General features: G+C 37.8%; 2 protein-coding genes across 2 annotated transcripts in view; both read left to right on the top strand.

Annotated features, from left to right (window-relative positions):
- The window catches only part of LOC103063312 (uncharacterized), a 52,275-nt gene extending 51,062 nt beyond the window's left edge, over nucleotides 1–1,213 (top strand). The window contains exon 36 of the mRNA XM_025174646.2: nucleotides 996–1,213. Coding sequence (XP_025030414.2) covers nucleotides 996–1,213 — 218 coding nt within the window. The remainder of the gene's footprint in view (nucleotides 1–995) is intronic.
- On the top strand, nucleotides 1,185–21,732 carry BBS5 (Bardet-Biedl syndrome 5). Its single transcript, XM_007421840.3, has 12 exons — nucleotides 1,185–1,320; nucleotides 2,820–2,902; nucleotides 4,402–4,467; nucleotides 5,428–5,477; nucleotides 9,037–9,164; nucleotides 11,750–11,885; nucleotides 13,731–13,826; nucleotides 14,820–14,882; nucleotides 15,770–15,904; nucleotides 16,001–16,084; nucleotides 16,785–16,808; nucleotides 16,910–21,732. The coding sequence occupies exons 1-12, from the start codon at nucleotides 1,253–1,255 to the stop codon at nucleotides 17,009–17,011; spliced, it is 1,035 nt and encodes a 344-aa protein (XP_007421902.1). The 5' UTR covers nucleotides 1,185–1,252; the 3' UTR covers nucleotides 17,012–21,732.
- The last annotated feature ends 518 nt before the right edge of the window (nucleotides 21,733–22,250 follow it).

The following is a 22,250-nucleotide window of genomic DNA, read 5'->3' on the forward strand; positions in this document are numbered from 1 at the left end:
ACAGACATATCTTTTTACAATGACACAAGGGAAAGAACTTCCTGCTCTGTTGAATAAATATTAAGGCTGCAATTTGTTCGTGCTTATGGGGGAATAAAAAAGGATTTCCTTAGAGCTGAACTCAACCACTAATAACTTCACAGAAATATTTATGCAGTTTTCTTGGCACAAATACAAAGCTGTTTGCTATTACTTTCTTTCAATTTTTTAAAAACTTCTCTGTCCATCCTATAACTCCTATTTCTTTGCGATCTTCCATTCAAATACTAACCAGATCTAATCCTACTTAGCTTGCCAAAATCAAGCAGGTGCTGCCATCTAATATTTTCTTTCACACTCAGCAGGATATCTAAAGTTGCAAATAACTTTAGGCACAATATAAACAATATAATTGAGATAATATGTATTTAATGTATTTGTACACCTATTTAAAGAATAGAATATTGATAGACATGATTTTGGTAACAAAGCTAATTTTTAAAATTAGAGGGTTGGAGAGCAATTTCATAGTAAGATACCAGATCTGAATCTTGCTAGTTTTAAAAACTGGTTTACTTCAAATATTTTTCCCATGTGAAACATTAAATCCTAAATTAAAACAACTGTACATTTAAAAATATTTAACAACAAATGTAAATTTCAGAAATGAGCCATAAAATCTAAATTAACAGCAAAAAAAATTGTAAATTTTAAGCTGAAATGTAATAAATCTGACATGTGTACAAATTCCTCTAACTGCATAAAACTGATTAATCCCCTTAAGGCTGATATCTGCTACGATTGACTGTTCGAACTCGGTCTGAAATGAGTGTTTCCCCCTGCTTTTTGCAACCTCCCATTAATCATATAAGAAGCTTGCTTGATAAAATTGGGAACATAACGATCGGGAATATAACAAGACAGCGGAACGTCTTCTCTTTGGCCAGAGTCCACTGGAGTTGGGCGGCCAATAAATTTAAAGCAATAATAACAATAATAACCTTTCCCAACCTGAGTTAGGACTACGGCTGTCATAATTCCAAGCCGGCTGCAGATGGACTATGGCAGCTGTAGCCTTAACACATCTGGAGAGGATCAGGTCGAAAAAGCCCGTCCTGAGCGATTATCTATACTTCTGAGCCGAATTATTGCCCTTCAACCCCACGCAAAGGCAGCAGGTGAACCCAACGCGCTGAGGAAGTTTGTCCTTCGTCGGTGCTCGTCTGGAAGCTGACGTCGAGCGCAGAACGCCGAGATACAGTTGACGGTTGTCATGGCGGCGGCTGCAACAGCGGATTCGCTGTGGGAGGACCGAGATGTTCGCTTTGATATCTCTTCGCAGTGAGTGCTCTCGCGCGAGAGCATCCCGGTCCCTCTTGCCCTGCCGCCTCACCCTCGTGGGGCGGAAGGGTCTGTCACGAGAGAGGGAGGGAGGGAGTGACGGTTCAAGGGGCCGGCGCTTCCCGGCCTGGAGCCGAGGAGCGGGTTCCTCGAGCCCTTGCGGGGCGCCTGTTGTCCTCCGCTTCCCGCTGCCCCCGTAGGGACGGCCGGCTCTCACAGTGGACCTCGACCCTCACCATCCACGGGATTTCAAATCCTAATCGATCTGGAATTTCACACACTTGATCGGTGCCTGTCAACCCTGTGACAGGCGGCTATTTGTCTTCTGTTCTGTATGGGATCAGATCAGCCGCTATGCTCCTGGGGTGCATCATAAATGACAACCATAAGGGTAGCGACAAACCACAGAAACTGCATTTCGTATGCTGCTTCCGCATATACCGTCTAGTATGCCTTACGACTTTTTTTGTGTGTGCGGCTTGGAGTCAGTGTTGATTCCTGGCAGCTGCCTGGACTGGTGCTTGCAATTTTCTTGGCAAGATTTTGGAAGTGGTTTGCTCTGGCCTCCTTCCTAGGGCTGAGAGACTGACTGGCCCAAGGTCAGCCAGCTGGCTTTGTGCCTTAGGCGGGACTAGAACTCACTGTCTCCCAGTTTCTAGCTTGGTGCCTTAACCACTAGACCATACTGGCTCCCTCACATCTTATTTATGGTACCTTACATCTTACTTATTTTAGAAGAGCTTATCCTACCTTGCAGGGTTGTTACTTTTACCTTGAAGGGCATGGAACCAATACTGAGCATTTTTTATTAAATCAATGAAATTAAAGTATGGAGGTATATTTTAATAAGCAATTCAAAAATTGTCTTCCATTTTGAACTGAAGAAAGGAAGGGAATTAATAGTTTTAGGCCTGGAAAAGAGGATAATGTATTTTATTTGGTAATATAAATCTGATGTGCCTGTTGATATAAAGTTGACTGAATCTTCAGAAGAATTAGCTGTAAATGTAACAGTTCAAGAGAAAGCCTCTTGAATTGAATCATTCAGAGCAGAAGAAACTTAAAAGAGATATTATCACTGGATTCCCATTCAGGGGGACCTGCTTTATTTGAAATGTGATTCTGAATAGGATTGTTTAGGACACAGGAGATGAGACTGGGACCAAGGGCCAGTGGGAAACTTGTTCTTAGTAATTAAGAATTACTGTAGTGCCTCCATTTACTTTCTTATCCCAATTTATTTTTCCTTTTATCTTAAGTGTGAAGACAAGGACTAGCTTATTCATTTTTGTAAGAAGTTATATAAGTTTTTTGGCTAGAGAGGGGGTGGTGATGGTAGCCTGGTAGAGGACAAGCCCTTTCACAGAAATTACAGGCTCGGGGGGGGGGGGTTGTACATGATAATTGTTACCTCTCAGAATGCTAAATTTGGACGTGACTGGCCTCTGTAAATAAACACAAGCCAACCATTTATAGCAGTATCTACAATATTGTTTTAGGCAAATGAAAATGAGACTGGGAGAGATCCTCATTGATTGTTTGGAGCCTATTGAAGATACCAAAGGAAACAATGGAGAGAAAGGTAATACATAAAGTAGAGTTTTTAAAAGTTGATTAAATTTGATCCACACACTTTTCAAAGAAAGAAAACCTGTTCCTGTTTGTTAATTTTGGATATATGCACTACAAGATAAGTCATTCACAATAGAATTAAAGAGAATGAAACAACTTATTTCAGATGAATGAACTGTTTCTACAGCAGGAAGAAAATATAATTTTCATCAAGTTATTGTTTTGCCCTTTCAGATAGTGTTTTTCAGATATTTCATCTCCTAAAACTCCTTACTGTCAGTTCTTTTGTGTGTGCATAAATGATAATATCTTTTTATTAACAAATATGCTTCTGCCGAATTAGGGTATCCCCCATGGATGTAGATGGATTTTATTTTGTGACCCCATTTTGCTTGTGAATTTTGTGATTCACAACTATCTGAATTTGTTATTACAGGGAGTATCATTGTACAATACTGCTTTGATTGCTATGATAATTTTATTTCTCTTATATAGTAGAGTATCTATATCCCACTGCTATATCCCTTTTCCCCAAGCTACCTGGTATTAGGTCCTTTTTCTTGTTTCTCAAATCTAAATAACATCTGGTTCTTGAAACCTTTCACCTTGCCCTCTGATGTTTTGCTTCCTTCATTTACTTCCCCCATAGGTCCTTCCTTACATAAGATTATAGTTTGCTTGCTTCTGGGGTGGCATTGGTGATGTTGGTGTTTAGTTGTTTATTTTCATTTTTATATAACTATATTGTTTTGATCATTCTTTTGAATCCTACATACTGAGAGCAAACTCATTCCCTCAGCACTGAATACTTATAGTATTTAGTCAATATTGCATTATCTACACCCAAGATATGTGTAAGTACAGGAGACCCCAAGTTTGTAGACGTAAGAAAAACTTTAACAATCCAACAGGCAGAATCCCAAAGCAACTCACTGAACTCTGAGCATGTTTAATAGCCACAGAATGGATTCTGGAGGACAGGTGGCCAAGGTCTTGAAGATCCAATGTTACCTGCAGATTGGGGGCAGCATGCTTCCAAATACCAGTTACAGAGAACAAAGAGGGAGGGTATGTCTCCATTTTCTGATTGCAAATATCCTAGAGCATCTGGCTGGTCATTGTGAGAAACAAATGCTGGCATAAGATGGGCTTGGCCTGATCCAGCAGGCCTGTGCGTGACACAGCTGCTGCCTATAATTAAACTGGGAATGTGCTAGTGAATCCTTCCTGTAAATGGTGTAGTTTATTTTCTAGCAGCCATCTCATGGTGGCCCATTATAATTACTTCCAGTTGGAATAAGCTAAAAAAGAGAAACAGTGGCTTGTTGTGTAAATTTATTTACAGGATCCCTCTCTGGGTTGTTTGGTCAGAAGTCATTGCTTGTTTACATTTTATTACATGTCCAATTTGTCCATGTGCTCATGCACTCTCTTTCTCTCTCTAACATATATAAACAATGTTATCAGATGTAGAAATTCCAATGAAATGTTGTTTTTTTAAATTTCTAGGCAGACTCTTAGTAACAAACTTAAGAATTATTTGGCATTCTGTTGTATTGCCTAGAGTCAATCTCTGTAAGTATTTCTTCCTTTTAATGCATGTTCCCCCCCCCCCCCCCCCCGGTTATTAATATTGGACAGTTTTTTAAAAGTCTGCCAAAAAGATCTTTCTTTTTCAGATTTATTTCTCAAATCTGAATATCACCATAATTTCCAAGGACTCCTGATAGCTTACAACATCAGTACTGTAACATATAACAAACAGTATTGGCTGTTATTAAAGTAGCCTGGCCCTTTTCAGATTCTCTAGAGGCTGAAAAAAGATACTGTTCTTCCATTATTTTTAATGAGTAGATTCCTTAAAGCAGCAGCATCTTTGAGGGGCAGGGGCTTACGTGGAAGCCTGAAAAAAAATTGTGTTAGGTACGTAAGGTGTAGCAGAGTCCTGAGATTGTGTAAGGGCCAAAGCACTCCTGAATAATTTTCAAAGCATGTATAGCCCTAATAGAAATACTGATATAGCAGACAAGATGGCAGGTGGTGAATTGTTTCTTTTTCTGCTGTAATTGGGGATAATGATGAGGTGTACATGGAGCATTGTAAAGAAGGTGAATTGGAAAGAGGTTTTAAGGTCTGTCCCGTAGATAACAAGAATCAGAAAATGTTATTCAATGCACTGTGTAGTTTTATATTCACGTTCCTCAGACTGTCCTAAATTTCATCACTTGGGAAATATGAATCAACAGTAGATGATGTTCTCAAAGCATTCTGGATATTATAGATAATTCTGGAATTGTTAAAAATAAAAAATTGCTTTGCTTCACTTTGAATTCCCACTTGTGTTCCAGTGCCTTATGTATTTGCTGTAGGATGCATATATTTTATGAAGTTACTTTATACTAACAGTATGTTAGTAAATCACTAATACTAAATAGTTTATAACTTTCAGACTGATATTTTTGTGTTCTGGACAGAAGTCTAGAGATCATGACATCTTTAACAATATTGTGGTTTTTTCCCCCCTTAATTATTTAGCTGTTGGCTACAATTGCTTTGTGAATACAACAACAAGAACGGCTAACTCGGTAAGATTACAAAATAGGTTTTGAATCAGCCAGAACATTCTTCAAAGTAAATAATATGTTGTTTTAAAATAACATAACTTTCTAATCATTATTTGCTTTACAGATGCTCCTTAAATTTCAAGCACAAGAAACTTAGTGATATCCAAGTTTAAGAATGTATTATGACATAAACTTTAATGAATGCACTTCAGTTGCATTAAGTTCTTCATTAAGCTGACAGATATTTATACAGTTGGGTGCACAGAAAAAATGTAGGCAGTGATATCAAAAGGAAATTAAAAACAGAAATATAGACTTTGCTAATGATATGAAAGATTTTGTGTGTTTAGTGCCAATCATTGATATAAATTAAAAGATATAAAACCATAATGTGTGATTATGGTCATGTCTTCTGTTTTGATGTCAGCTGGCATTCACAAATTGACAGCTATGTTCCAGACACAGAATCAGTATCTTCTTTATCTCAAGTAGAAGCACATAGATGGATCTATTTCCCAAATCCAAATAGTACAATTTGTGAAAGAGTATTTCATCTCTTTCTGTTCTTCAGCAAGGGTAGTTTAAGGAAGAGAATACAAGTAGTCCTCGAGTTACAGCCACTCATTCAGCAACCGTTCAAAGTTATGACGGCACTGAATGAGGGGGATTTATGACCGGTCCTCGAAGTTGTGGCCATTGCAGCATCCCTGTGACATGTGATCACAATTCAGGTGCTTGGCAACCAGCTTGCAGTTACAACAGTTGCAGCATCCTGTGGTCACATGATCACCATTTGTAAACTTCCCTGCCAGCTTCCCACAACCAAAGTCAATGGGGAAGCCAGGATGAGGTCATAAGTCACTCCCTCTTCTGCCCCTTTTTGCCCACCCACACTCTGTAACACCTGCCATGGAACCCACCCATCCACCTGCACTCCGTAGTGCCTGCCTGCGGCACCTGCCGCCCCATGCTCCATGGTGCCTGCCTGTGGCATCTGGCCACCTGCCCATAGGTCTCACCTACCAGCCTGCTTGCCTGGGCCCCCCACGTCTTCTCATGTTGAGGACACATGAGGTCCTCACTTAACAACCCACATAGTTCTGGGGTTACGATGTCTGCCAGGACTGCTATCACTAAGTAATGCAGTCACATGATATTGTGCTTTATGACCACATTGCTTAGCAACAGAAATTCTAGTCCCAATTGCCATCGTAACCTGAGGACTACCTGTATGTGCCTCAGAATACTAATCTCCTGGCCTAGGTTTCATTCCCTAGGATTATTTAAGAAGTTAAGTCAATAATAACTAGAAGTTTTAAAAGGACAGGAAAAAGAATATTGAAAAGTAAAAAGATGTAATGGCAAAGGAAGAAAATTAGTCAGATGTACTTATGTGATATGTTGTAGTATCACTCAGTTGTAAATCTACCACTACATGTTAAAATAAATGTTCTCTTGATTCTACATCATTCCACATCATTTAATATAATAGCATCTGTGTTAATATAGTTTGGGCTTCAGATCTGACCCATAACTAAGAAAAGAGAGAGAGAGAGACAGAGATGACAGATATTGATTAGTGCAGGTATAGATAATTGGAATTTTTAATATGGGTCTGCTTTGTTTAATGAACTCTTAATTGAAATTAATAGCTTTAATCACCCTGCATCATTCTATTCTAGCCACCATTTACAGAAAGAGCCGTTCTGCACTGCTCTGTTTCTCTTTAATTAAAAAAAAAAAGTGTTATCTGATTTGTATCCTGCCTTTATTCCAAGAGGTCAGAGAATGTATATAGTATATCCTTTCTCCAGGTTGCCCCACAACAATAATCCTGTGAAATAGGTTTGGCTGAGAGAGATTTTATGGTACAGAGTATACATGGAAGCATACTTTCCTGGTAGAAGGTAGACTTAACTCCAGGTTTGTCTGATCCTACTCCAATATCTTAACTGTGACACCGGGCTGGCTTTCATAGCGGCTTTTCATATATTTCTTTACCAATCTGCTTGTGAAACACTTTTTGCTTCCTTAAGCACAACTCTTCTGAATCTCTTTTTAGGTTGAGTGACTTTCTTTCAAGCCAAACATTTTTTCTTTTTCTTCTGCCTTCTTCCATCATCAGCATCCCAATCTTTATTTGTCTCTGGTCCCAACTGTCCTTGGTAATGCTCTGTCAAGCCTTTAAAACTCTGCTAGCCATAGCTTTTGTCCTATAACTTGGTCAGCCGATCGCTTGTTCTAGCTCACAGATCTCTTTTATCGGTTTTAAGAAACTATTTCTGATTAATACCTACACGCACGCACAGAATTTCCATTATTCCTAAATGGCTTAATAGGATGGGCATCTTGTTAAAAACATGAAAGCTTTCCTAAAGTAGCTATCCAGTCATGCTCTTGCTTCTGGAGCTTTTCGTCCATCACAGTCAATTGACTGATTATTTCTGCAGTTTTTTCTTCCATGTTCCCCACCGTTTCATCTGTAATAGGCAGCAGGTTCCTCTTCTGAAACTCTCCTTTAATAGATTGGATATCATAATTGGATACCATTTCTGCTAGAACAAACAATGACTATTGAAAAGAAGCAAATTTTTCAGAGAGAGAGAGAGAATACACAGGAGAAAGCTGGAGAGCTGCAAGTGAAATAATCGGATTATTAGCTTTGCCCTGAAGCGTTTGCCATCTTAGAAGTAATTAGGACCCTCGTGATAAGTATCTTCTGATCTCACTCAAAAGACAGTGTCAGTTCTTTGGATTGTGAGGAGGAGCGATTTTTTCTTGTTTCCCTTTTTCTTTTTTTCCAGTCACCTAAAACGCAATTATCCCCAGCATTCTTGAAGGACAGTGAATATTAGTCAAAGCTGTTCTAGGTGGTTTTTTCTTCATTAATCTTACAAAATAATATTTTTCTGCATTGCTGGTTCATTCCTCAATATGAAATTACTTCCACTTTGCCTTTCCATTTATAAGCACAGATTTATTAGGGACACTTTTATTATACATGACAAAAAGGTATTTCCTTTAGGACTTTTTTAACCACTTGGAATCTTTATACAGAATCCTATATAGCAGCCCGTTTCTTGACATACAGTAGAATCTTTATCAGTAGAATGGGTCAGCAGTGCACCAGCTTCCTGCAGAGCTATCTAGATAATATGTAAGTCGTCTACTGCTTTTGCGCAGTGCAAATGGAGTTTGTTGCTAAGCAGTACAGAAAACAAGATCCATTAAATACTCTGGTAGTTGTTCATTTTCCTGGAGATTTAGTCATAGCCAAACCCTATGGTCAGACTGAACCCAGTGAGTTCAGCAGGACCTCCTCTCTGCTAAAGATTTGTGATCTTTTATGTGCTCTACTTTTACTGAACCTAAGGTTTATAATATATATTTGAGTTATTACCTACCCAAGGCATTTGTGACAAAGCTGATTAGAAATGTCACACACATTTGTATGTCTCAAAAACTGAAGTTTAATCAAGTGCAACTCTATGTAACATTTTTCAGAAATTTTAAATGACTATAATATTGATTTCGTTTAAAAAGTGCAATAAAATATTAAATCTGATATTTTCTCTTATAGAAATTAAGAGGCCAGACAGAAGCACTTTATATCTTAACCAAATGCAATAACACACGTTTTGAATTCATATTTACAAATGTGGTTCCTGGAAGCCCCAGACTTTTCGCTTCTGTTATTGCTGTTCACAGGTATTTAAGGGTGTTTTTTTTTTTAAGTTTCATGTAGAAACACAAAAGCTCACTAAGGCAGCCCTAACAAAATTAGTTTAATTGCAAATGGTACATCAGTTTTCAGAAGCTGTGTTGTATCTGTTTGAAATACAAACGATTTGGTATTTACAAATGCATAGCTCTGTCCTGTATTTCAAAATCCTTCCCTTACCATCCCTTCCCCCACTTCCTCCTCAACATTTTGTACATTTTGAAAGTCCATGTCAGGTTAGTGGGGTTTTATTTTAGGGCTTTTTAATGTGTGGAGGTGTGGGGGTGTGTATAGATATATACACGTATATATACTGTACACACACATACATACATATATACATAGATACACACTTCTGGGTATATTGAACCCTACCAATCACTATCAAAAAGCCTGGGTCCAACTGTGATACTAACAAAAAGCCATTTTTTTCCCAAAAAGGGCTTTTGCATGATTTTTTATTCTATTTTTATTTGTATCATTTTTATTCTAATTTAAGTGATAGCAAGTTAACGTGCATCCCACCTAGACTACTTTTGGGTTCCTGAGGTACCAAGAATCACTGCCTTAGAAGGGCTATTTTATTGGGGAATAGCAGTATTCTTTCTGGGGAATTCTTTCTTTATTGGGGAATAGCAGTATTAGTAAGCTAGCAACCATCTGAGTTTAGTGCGACTTGCAGAAAAAATATTGCAGTATCTTCCCAGCTCCTAAATGGAATGTTCAGGTTTTCAGCCAAGCAATTGTGCTCTTTTCCAGGGTGGCATTCAGTTACACATCTCCCTATTTTCCACTGCCCTTTTCAAGTGCCAGTCAGTTTTATTGCCCTTTGAGCTCATTGCTCATAGGGAAACTTATTTCCTTTTGTGTGCATAGTACTTGCCTGCTTAGATTTATTTTGTGTGTATGTCTTTCTTTCTCTCTCTCTCTCTCTCTGGCACAAATACACACACACACACAACATCTAAAAGCATTGATTCTTGCTAGTTTGATGGTTCTGTCTGGACTGAAGTCTTGTTGATAGTGTTTGAATTCATTGGTAGGAATAATGTATAAAGTACTGAATTCTTCCTCCCTTTATAACACAAGGTACTTGCTCCACCTCTGCTCCAAACGGTTAACAGGACTCTCCAGAACAAATGTCAGTTTTTAGGAGTAGAGTGAGAGAATAGAATATCAGATACACCTTTGCACAGCCACAAGAATCTTTGGGTGACTTTGGATGTAGCAATAGTATAAATCCTGAGTCTCCCAGGTGCCTGCCAAACCTCCTGTCATACCGAATTTTATTTTTTAAAGATGCTTTTATTTTTTTAAAAAAATCCTAGTATGCTACAGACTACCAAACATGGACATAATCTATATTTTCAATAATGCACCTTGGCCTTATAGACCAGAGAGGCTTTCATTCTTGGAAAATGAAATGATGGATGGCTGCAGCTGTTTTGTTTGGAAAAATGTCCATCTGCCAGGAAAATAGATAAGCATCTTGGAAATCCAGAAGTGGTAGTAGGAAGGGATCTCACTAGTTGGGTTCTAGTAAACAGGTATTTTGAATTAACCGCACCACTATGATAGTCATTTTATGAAAATGCTTGTGACATGCTTGAAAAATCTTAAATATGCCCTCTGACCCAAAAATGCTGAAGATATCTAATACAACTGGATGTCCAGGCTTTAAATTATACTCAGGAACTTGGCACCAGGTGGACAACAAATAAAAATTGTAGCAGTTTACACTTTTCAGAATATATTTATCTTTTTACTCAAATTATTTTTTGTACAGCAAATCCTCTTGCACTTGAGCTGTTCAAATTGCAAACAGCATTTTACAATATGAATTTTATGTTTAACTGCTCGGTGAAACAGGCCTGAAGGGCAAGAAAAGTTTCAAATAAAGTTCCTGGATGTCACCGCCCAAGATGACACAGCATTCCTTAAATGTGCGAAGTCTTTGAAAGGGGTGGCACAACATAAATAATTTTTTCAGGTAGAATAGTACTTAACAATTTACATGCCTCAACATCTTAGAAGAGCTTTCTCTAGAGCATAGTTTGAATAACTTGATTCCATGCTATAGTTTGGGTGATTTCATGGAGCTCCATTTGCAGAAAGACTGTATATGTGGTGCTCCAGCTCTTGAAGACATCACTTCAATCAAACTTATCTTGTTTGATTGTAAACTATACTTTGTAGCAAAGGCTGATTACTTATGTCTTTTCTTTAAAATCTAAGAAATACTTGGATACTCAGAATAAACTTACATGTTTTGCACTGAACGAACTTGTATATTACTATGAGGACTGCATCTTTTACATCAGAAAACATCCAGAACAGGATGGGCCACTTACATCAGACTGAGGTTAACTGCAGGGGTGATGATATATTATGGATATGTCCTACTTTTTTCTTTATATTTTTTTATTGCTGCTTAATATGGTCAAATTGCTAATCAATAAACTAATTGAACTAAATTGTACAGCAAAATTAAGAAGAATGGACCATTTTATGGGTTTAAGTAAAATGTTATTAAAATTGAAAATGTTAAAATTGTGTGTTCCACTGTTTCTAGAGCTTATGAAACATCGAAAATGTACCGTGAGCTTAAATTGAGATGTGCGTTGATTCAAAACAAACAACTGAGATTGTTACCAAAAGAACAAGTATATGACAAAATAAATGGCGTTTGGAACTTATCTAGTGACCAGGTATGATGCAACACAAGAAAAAAATGTTAAGAAAGTGCTTTTAAAAAAAAAGTAATGTGCAAAAAGGATTGTATAATCCATAGACAACCCTATTTGAAAAAAAAGTATGTAGTTTAGTAGACTGTTTTTAGCATTATAGAGGCCTGCTGTCTTCAGCCCCAGATTCTTCATCTTCTTGGACTCTCCTTTTCCATTTTTTAGTAATGTTTTTTAAATTTTGATGTTTTATATATTTATATGTATTTATGGTTTTAATGTTTTGTGTGAGTCGCCCAGAGTCCCCCATTGGGGTGAGATAGGCGGGGGAGAAATTAAGTAAATAAATAAATTTAATTAATTAATTAATTAAATTAATACTTCGAATCAAATCAAAATTTTATTACAATCATAGACCAGCATAATTAATACTTCATTTTCCCATAAAGACTATTCAAGACATTTAACACTTAAGGCAGTACAAGAAGTAATAATAATAGTAAGGAAAGAGAACATAGTAGATGATCATTTAGGAACAAAGAGAAGGAATTCAGTAGGGTAGCAAGCATTGCACGTGTAAAAGAAGAAAGCTGTATAAAGCAGTTTCAAGACAAATAACTTCCTGTACAAAAACAAAAATAAAATGAGAAGTCAGTAGTGTAAAAGCAGACCAGTCGAGAGGGAGCAAGCCAGCTTTCTATAGATATTGTTATTACAACCACAAAGTATGGCGAACAGTTCGCTGAAGTGTGCCTGTGTATATGCCAAAGCTGCAAGTAGAGCAGGGCTTGGTTTTGTTTTGTTTTTTACTCTTCCTCAGTACAACAGATCTTTTCTATATATCCCTCACCTCTATTTATTGTCAGTTAGAAAACTGGGAAATTATATTTGAAGACGAAGATAACCTGTCCATGTTTTCTCTACTTAATGCTTTGACTGAATTTAGTTGGCACATCAGGTTTATGACAACAGGCATGGCTTTAATGACAGGTGGAAATGTCACTGCCCTATAGCTCAAAAGCCGATATACTTTTACAGCTATAAATCCAGCCCAGCGTTTCCCAGTTCATGAAAGAACCTGCTTTTATATGGCATTTGTCTTTGAACAACTACAATAATTGCGGCAGTGATTATCGTAGTTGTGCCATGAAGTTACCATAGGAAGGCATTGTTACAAAACTTACTAAGAAGTGTTGTTTAATTTTCTAGATAGTTAGATTGTATTTCCTGAGTGAGGAACCAGTAAAACCATGATCTTTCAACTTTGACTTCTATTAAAGCTTGTGTTATATAATAATGAAATATTATATCTCCTTAAATAACTAGGAACAGAAATACTTGTACATGGGCTTGCTGAGATCAAATCAAATCAAATCTTTATTACAGTCAGACCAGCATAGCTTGTTCAGTTATTCCCAGGAATAATTCCCAGGAATTATTTAAAAAAAAAAAAAAAATCTCGCAAAGCAAACCTTTTCTCACACACAGTTATTTTAATATGTAAGACTAGCTGAAAATAGGAGGAAAATCAGCGTTACAGAAGAAAACAGTTCTTTTTGAATATTGTCACTTCCATGTCAGTAGTTGCATTTGGGACTACCTAAATTTAACTTGCATGCCATTGTACTTGAATAGCATATTATTTTGAGAACTTGGCAGGAACACTGGAGAGTTTCCTACTTTGTATCATGGTTTAGCTGTGGTTTGCTTCTATAACAGGTGATTCCCAATGAGTTTCTTATTTAAATAATCATTTAAATGTTAGTTTTACTTAAAGAAATGTGCTGTTCTGTTTAGACATTACACAAATATATAACAATATGGAACATTCAGGGAACCCAATTAATTCTGATTTCTCTCTCTTTCTAGGGAAATCTGGGTACCTTTTTTATTACAAATGTAAGAGTAGTTTGGCATGCTAATATGAATGATAGCTTTAATGTCAGTATACCATATCTACAAATTGTAAGTAACTATAATTAACTTTCCTATTAATAATTACCATAGATTATATTATTTTAATTATGATGCATTATAGTATAATGCCTTAAAAGGTATCTGGGTGAATATTAATATAAACTTGGCAATACTCCAAAACTATGGCTTTTGGAGATTGAAATCAGTGACCTTTTAGCTCCCCTACCAGATCACCTATATGGGCTCAGAAGTGGGTGAATGAGTTGTTAGGGTTTAATTATATGCGAAGCTGTCTCATTTTTACCACATTTTCAAATGGCTGTAATTATTAGTATTGCATCATCTGAAAAAGGAACGTTTAAAGTTTCCGTCCCCAACCGCAATCTCAGCAGAGGAGGGCTTTTCATTTCTCAGACTAATTAAAGTATTCAGGAGGAAAAAGTAATTTTTGCTGAGATCATGGCTAAGCAGGGGAGACTTCACACACCTCAGTGCCACTGACTCTTCTACATTCTACAACTGTTTGTCATTTTAAAAAAACCCTGCAAATTGCACAATACTCATGTCTAAATAGCACTAAAGATCTTTGCATCAAGTTTAGGAGGCACGTTAGCAGCATTTTCACTATATAACAGTGGGGGAAGGAAATTAAGCAATAGTACATGCCAGAGGTGGCATGGTGAGTGGCATTAGGTGTGTGTAAACTTGAAGCTTTGCTTTGGATGTCATGGTCTAAATTAGGAAATTATACCACCCTTAAATGTGTCAAACTTTATTTAGTTTCCAAGGTAATTATTGTCATGCCAGCTAAAGGTGTTGTGGAAGTAACCATACAAATATTAAATTCAGATTGAAGTTCACAGAAGTTAACTTTTCCATTTCCTTTTCAGTGTTTTTGGTTTTCCCCTTCCAAACAGTTTGCATAATTGCCAAGAGCTTGATTGAAAGAAATAGTACTGATACTTGCAGTTACTTTTGTTAAGGAATCTCACTTTAAAAATGCTTGTTTAACACACACATTTTTATGATCTTTGCATCCAGCGTTCTATAAAGATTAGAGATTCGAAATTTGGCTTGGCACTTGTCATTGAAAGCTCTCAGGCGGTAAGAAACTAATGGCATGTCTTATTTCTTTCAGTTCTTATGCCATTTGATTTACAATAAACATTTATTACTTTTGTTATTCACTCCTAGAGAAGTTGTTGCTTTGATTAGCATGCCCTAGTAGCCTGATATTATGCTTAGCAAATAAGCATAAGTTATGAAAAGGACATAATAATGACCATGATAAATTAGCAGCAGGTGACCAATCAGATGTCTGAATGAAACATGGCATACCATCTTGGTCATGTACTATTTTTAAGCAATGTGTTCCTATAAAAATTAGAAGTGCAATCTTGAAATTATCTGCTTCTCAGTAGTTGGAGTAAGACTGTGAATAAATGGCTTTGGAAATGCGTGTGTCATTGCTGGTTACTTTTCCCATGCTGCTGCTAAGATGAGATTCGTGTTTAAAAATAGCTTTCAGCCTGGAATTGTTCAGTTGCTTTTGTAACAGTATCTTAAAAATTATATTCATTCACAAAAAAAAATGATACTTGAAAATGAGCACATGCACATTGCAAATGCTGACTAAAAGTGCATCTAACATATAAATATTTTATATATATATAAATATATATATATATATATATATATAGTATCAATGATACATATCTAGAGATAGAGATAAATAAATCAATAAATCTAATGCATGTCTGTTCAAAAGTAAATCCCATTGCAGCTTCTAGTTGTTTTTCTTAAATGTTCAGTTATCTGAATATATTACATATTTAAGCATGGTTTAAAGTTAACATTGTGCCAGTGTCTTAACTCATGTGATGGTGAATCATTTTAGAATCATTAAAATATACTTTATTTACTGAATTAAGATAATTATGCTCAGGGATAATTATTGTGTAAGTTTTATTGAACATACTACTCTCTTACAGACTGGAGGATATGTGCTTGGATTTAAGATTGACCCAGCTGAAAAACTGGAGGAAACTGCCAAAGAAATAAATTCATTGCATAAAGTATTTTCAGTCAGTCCTATATTTGGAGTAGACTATGAAATGGAAGAAAAGGTACACTTTGAAATTTTGATCAACCCCTGCTTTTATTTAAAGATATTAAAGAAATGTAGCTGGTTGTTTCAAATTGTTTTCTTTATCAATATTCAGCCTCAACAGCTAGAAGATCTGACAGTGGAACAAGTACAGGAGGATGTAGAAATAGAGGCAAATGAGCAGACAGATGCTTTTGTGGTAAGTGTCTGTTAAAACTAATAAGCTTTCCATTGTTTCTCTGTACACTTACGCGTACTAAACATGGTCAGCATGTCATACTGAGCTCCCAGACCACGTCAAAATGTTAATAAACTAAGATATAGCTTAATGTTTTAAGTGTAACGTTACACTTACAATGACTTTGTCATTTTATGCTATTAATTGAGGAACCCAAGAAGTTATCAGTTAAGGATAGTTGTCCTTTATTCATTCATTTATTTATTTATAACTATTGTGTGCTGCCTACGCAAGCAACAGTGAGCGATAACATCACCCTAGACAAAAAAGTCCCAGTTCTCTTTTTAATACAAGGAACAAATTAGCTGTTTTTGTTGCAGGTGGTATATCAGATTAAGGCTAATTGCTTTATTTGCTGTAGGTTCTATGGGTTATACCTATTAATAGGAATTTGTTGAAAAACAAGATTTTAAATTGAAAATGAATGTATTTTATTTAATACTAATTAAATTACATAGGTGATGAGAATTTCATATATTTGAGATATTATAATGTAGTGATTATAAATATAAGTATTCATGTAATATTCAGTATGAATTTTAGACATACTGGATAATGGGAAGTTTTTCAGTGAATTAAGTTACTGCCTGTATTTCAGTTAAAAATAATGCTGAATAATGAACATATATCACAATAACCTATTTTTATTTTTCTGTCATAGGCTTATTTTGCTGATGGAAACAAGGTATTTTTTTAAAGTTACAATAAAACTGAATTACTTTCTTGTTCACGGTATTAACCACAATTTGCTTACATTTTTTTTTCTTGCTGATGTCCTGCAAATAGCAACAAGACCGTGAGCCTGTTTTTTCTGAAGAGCTAGGACTCGCCATAGAGAAACTAAAAGATGGATTCACGCTGCAAGGACTCTGGGAAGTATTGGGTTGATATTCATCTTAAAAACATTGAATAATGAACTAAATATATTTTGACTCTAAAAGTCATGCTGCAGTCTTTTTTAATCAATCAAGCTATAGCTACCTCTTTTATGTAGACTGCAAGAAAAAATAATGTTCCTGTATAGTTTTCACATAATAATTTCTTGTATTTATAAGATATTTAAGCTCTGCTTTGTATTTTTATACAGTGCTTCAATTGCTTGTGTTTAAAATCCATTATGTATTGTTCATGTATGACTGTAAATAAAACTGATACTTCAAGGTGTAAACTGAGAAAAGATGTTCTAAGTCTGAATGAGATGGTTGCTTTGGCAGCTGTGGTGTTTTGCTCTGCATTTTTTAGCTGTGGCTCACGTGCAGTCCTAAATGAAAGAGCAAAACAGTAGATGTATCACTTCATCCCAAGTATGAGGATAGTTTTGCTGGGCCTTTAGACCCAAGGGAAGTTTATTTTTAATAGCCTTTCCCACTGGAAGCCATAAGTAAGGGAGATACATTGCTATCTCTAGTCCCAGGTTGTGGCTCCTCCCTGAGAATGGAAAAGTTTAGAATGAATAGATTGGAAGTTAGCTCTGATTTACCCTGGAATAATTTACTTTATGGAATTAACTGCCATAGTGGGAATACCAGCAAAAATACCTTTCTACAAGCTGAACCAGAACGCTGGGGTGGACAGATTCTCTCCCACCTGTTCTTAAGTCCATCCTAATTCCTTCCATTCAAAGCTTCCCCAATCCATCTATCTCCTCCACTGTGAATCTGGGATTAGGTTTGCTTTACTCGTGGCTAAATCTTATTTTTAGCTCATTCCACTGTGATACGGTGGGCAGCTCACAAACCCATGTCCCACAATCCCACTGCCAGAATGGCCAAATTTTGGTAGCATTATTTCTTGGCAGGTGGTTATTGTTTTACAAAATTAAGGGTGGGAATTAGAGGTTGATGTCTCTGAGATCTTTAACCACTCTCCAAAATTAGCTTAAAGTCACTATTTTTCCCAATTTCTTTTGATGTGGGGGCAGTTAAATGTTAAAGGAGATCTACTGTTGTCAGGCAGTTCACAACACACAGTCACAGAACTGAGGTGAGGGCTGAGAATCAGAGGCTATTTGAGACCTGGAGAACCACTGGATTCTTGACTCTCAATCTGTTTAACATCTGGAAAACTGTACTCAGCAATTACGAGAAAGTGATGATCTGGGAGAAGTGTTGTGGGCTGGCTGTCATCCTTTGGGTGAAAGATGAAGAGTGATAGTAGAAAACTCCTCTGGAATTGAGAATGCTAAGGAACTGATTCAGGTGAGAGCAGTGTCAAGGGGGAGGGAGGAGGCAAGGAGGGATGAAAAAGGATATAAGCTGATACATGCTGTAGACGTTATAATGGTGTGTTACATTATCACAGCAGTCAGAGTGAGATGGTGATAGTTATGTAAGCTGCGAGGAATTGGGGTGTTAGTTGTTTCCATGAGTCATCTTGTGAGAGAGGGGATGGAGTTAGAGAAGTGGGAGACTGCATCAATGTGGTGATGGGCAAAGGGAGGCATGATGGGAAATCAAGACTAGGCCACCTTCAGGGAAGGAAGATTGGAAACCACAGGCCACTCTTCCTTCTAGACCACCATTCTCATCTGAGGAGCCAGGTAATGGGGCTTTGTTGTTTCCTGGGAGGCCTCATTAGTGTGGTGATATGCACTATGTGGTATGGTGGGAAACAAACTGAACCCCTTGACTGGAGATTGGGAAGCTTAAGCTAGTCTCTGCCTCTAGACCACTGTTCTCATCTCAGGAACCAAATAGTGGGCTTCATGGGGTGGGGAGGGAGATAGTATTCAGTTGGACTGCCCAAGGCACCTAATGGACCTTACCTGCATATGAGGAATTTCCAGAAGCCCTGGTGGGCAGCTCTGTTGAGTGCCTGGATAATCTCTGGACTAAGAGGTTGGCTGCAGTACTTGACAGAATTACTCCTGATCAGCCTCTTTGGCCATTGATCCAAAGGAGCTTCTTATTTTCCCAATAAATTATAGGATATGAAACATCTTAAGAAATGTGTAGGGCAACACTGGCATAAAAAGTGAATGGGTCCAAACACAGGCCAGAGCTCATGTTTGGACCTACAAACCTGAGTGGTGTCTAGAGTGGTGAAGCATGCTTGCTTCTCCACTCTTGCATCCCCAGAAAGCTACCAGGCAGCATTATTTAAAGTGACACAGTCCCTATTAGAGCAGAAATCAAACTGGAAGTTCATCTGCTGGGCAGGGGCAATTTAGAAGATAAAATGTCTCATATTTACTCAGATACCAACTGGGTAGGTCCAGTTGAGAGGATAGAAGCCTCATCTTGCAAGGTTATCTGGGCTAGATTTAAGCCTGTGGATCCTGAGGAAGTTGACAGGGTTCTCTGTGCTGTTAAGTTGGCTACCTGTGCACTGGGCTCCTGCCCCACCTGTTTGGTGAAAGCTGCCAGATAATGGGAGACTAGGTGTGGGCAGCCCCTTGAGTGAGAAGATGTCTCCTGCCTTGAAAGAGACTTTGGTGAACCCCTTCTCCAGAAACCACTGCTCATCTCAGTTGTTTTAACTATTTAAAGATCATTGAGAAGGATGTTGGATTACAGTTACAAAATGTTATGGATGAAACTTATTAACCCTTTCTAGTCAAGATTCAGGTTTGGGTGTGGGACCAAAACTGCATTGGTCACTGTTGATGCAATGCATTGACCACTGTTGCTGATGACCTTTGGCAGGACCAGGATCGATGAGGGTGACTTTCCTGGTCCTGCTTAATCTTTGGTTGGTGGCTTTGGATACCACCAACCATGGTATTCTTCTGAGCCAACTACAAGAGTAGAAGTGAAAGACACTGTTAGACAGTGGTTCTCCTTCCTGAATAGTATGTTCCAGTTGGCAGTGTTGGAAGAAGTCAAGCCCTAGGAAGCCCCAATATGGGGTGCTACAGGTCTTGGTGCTCCTTTCCCTGCTGTTTTACCAGAAGTAATCTGGTAGGCAAGGTAATCTGTTGGCATATCATCAATATGCTGGTGATACCCAGTTATGTATCTCCTTCCTAAGCCTGGCAGAAGTTGTGGTAGAGGACCTGACCTGTGCCTGTAAGCTGATAGGGAGAAACAAGGTTAGACTGAGCTCCAGGAAGAGATAGCCCCAGCTATGGAGTTACACTCCCCAGATGGGACTAGCTCACAAACTAGACTCATAGCTGGACTGGACTCATAGCTCCGGCTTGCCCAACAGGTGAAAGCTGTGGCCAGGATGACATAGGTCATTTGACATTTTGGTGTTTATAGAAATGATGTATGAGCCCCTAAATAAGGTGCCACTGCTTTAATGAAATAACAGCTACTGTGCTCACAGCTTCTGCATTATTTTCGAAGCATGCACAGTCCTAGTGAATACGTATGAATTCATAGTACCAAAATCCAGTAACAATTCCAAATTATTTTTCTCATTGTAAATGTTGTTTACAAAAAGATATGGATAAAAGTAACACAGCATAATTTTGCATCCACTGAGTCAAGACTGTTGTATGGAAAATTAAATGTCATTAATTGTTTGATAGAAAAACAGTTTCTATGTTTTCAACTACGTTTCACACATTATTTCGATAAATAGCAAAGTGGCAAATGATATTTCAAATCATAACATAACAAATCTAGTTATTTTACCAACTAATCTGAGTATATGCTGAGAAGTATAGCTAAATGTCCCTTAACATATTAGTAATATTACTAATATTTTAGTCTTGCAAAAGTCAATGAGACTTAATTTTCAGATCTAGACCAGCACTGCCGGTGATGTCTCTTCTGTACTAAAAATAAATAGACAGGAAATTCAGTAAACTGTGTCAAGCACCAAGCTTTGAATGACATCCTGATACCGTGAAAATTAGACTGTTTATGTTAAAGGCTATACAAGTAGTCCTCAGATTACGACAGCAACTGGGACCAGGTTTACCGTCACTAAGCAATGCGATTGTAAAGCATGATGTCACATGACCACATCACTTAGCGACAGCAATCCTAGCAGTCCCAGTTGCCATTGTAACCCCAGGACCATGTGAGTTGTTTAGCAGGAGCCACAGGTAAGGAGCACAGGGAATGGGGGCTGCCACAGGAGGGCCAATGGGGGCTGTGGGTGAGCAGGGGGGAGGTGCTACAGGCAGACACATGCTACAGATTGCAGGTAAGCAGGAGACTGCTATGGAGTATGAAATCCCTGGGATATCATACCCCACAGTGGGGCTCCTCAGGAGAAAAAGCGGCAGGAGCAATTTACTGGAGCGATTTGTTACCTTCTCTGCCAGCTTCCCGTTGACTTTGCTTGTGGGAAGCTGGCAGGGAAAGCCGCAAATGATGATCACGTGACCACGGGGGTGCTGTAACAGCCTCAACTTTGCAAACTGGTCGTAAGTCCCCCTTGTTCAGTGCCATCGTAATTTTCAACAGTTGCTGAACAAGTGGTCGTAAGTCAAGGACTACCTATAGTAGAAAAACAGTACCCAAGCTCTCAAATACCTGATGGTATGTTATGATTTCACTATGATTTGGCTTAAGCCCTTTTCCATTTTTCAGCCTATTGCAATTCTTAAATGATATGAAACCCATCTTTAGCTTGGTTGAGCATTCATGCCTAGACTACAGTGCATTCGGAAAGTATTTAAACCCCCTTCACTTTTTTCAATTTTGTTATGTTGCAGCCTGATACTACAATCGTTCAAATTCACTTTTTTTCCTCATTAATCTACACTCAGTGTAGATTACATAATGACAAAGTGAAAACAGAATTTTAGAAATGTCTGTAAACTTATTAAAAAGGAAAAACTGAAATATCACATTGGCATAAGTATTCAGACCCTTTACTCAGTACTTTGTTAAAGCACCTCTGGCAGCAATTACAGCCTTGAATCTTTTTTGGTATGACACGACAAGCTTTGCACACTGGATTGGGGGATTTTCTGCCATTCTTCTTTGCAAATCCTCTCAAGCTCAATCAGGTTGGATGGGGACTGTCGGTGGACAGCCATTTTCAGGTCTCTCCAGAGATGTTCAATAGGGTTCAAGTCAGGGCTGTGGCTGGGCCACTCTAGGACATTCACAGAGTTGTCCCTACCCCATTCCTGTGTTGTCTTGGCTATGTGCTTAGGATCGTTGTCATGTTGGAAGGTGAACCTTCGGCCCAGTCTGAGGTCCTGAGTGCTGTGGAACAGGTTTTC

This window comes from Python bivittatus, unplaced genomic scaffold, assembly GCF_059951505.1.
Source record: "Python bivittatus isolate LINGU-HERP-01145 unplaced genomic scaffold, Pbiv_v1 ctg000480_np1212, whole genome shotgun sequence".
NCBI classification, from domain to species: domain Eukaryota; kingdom Metazoa; phylum Chordata; class Lepidosauria; order Squamata; family Pythonidae; genus Python; species Python bivittatus.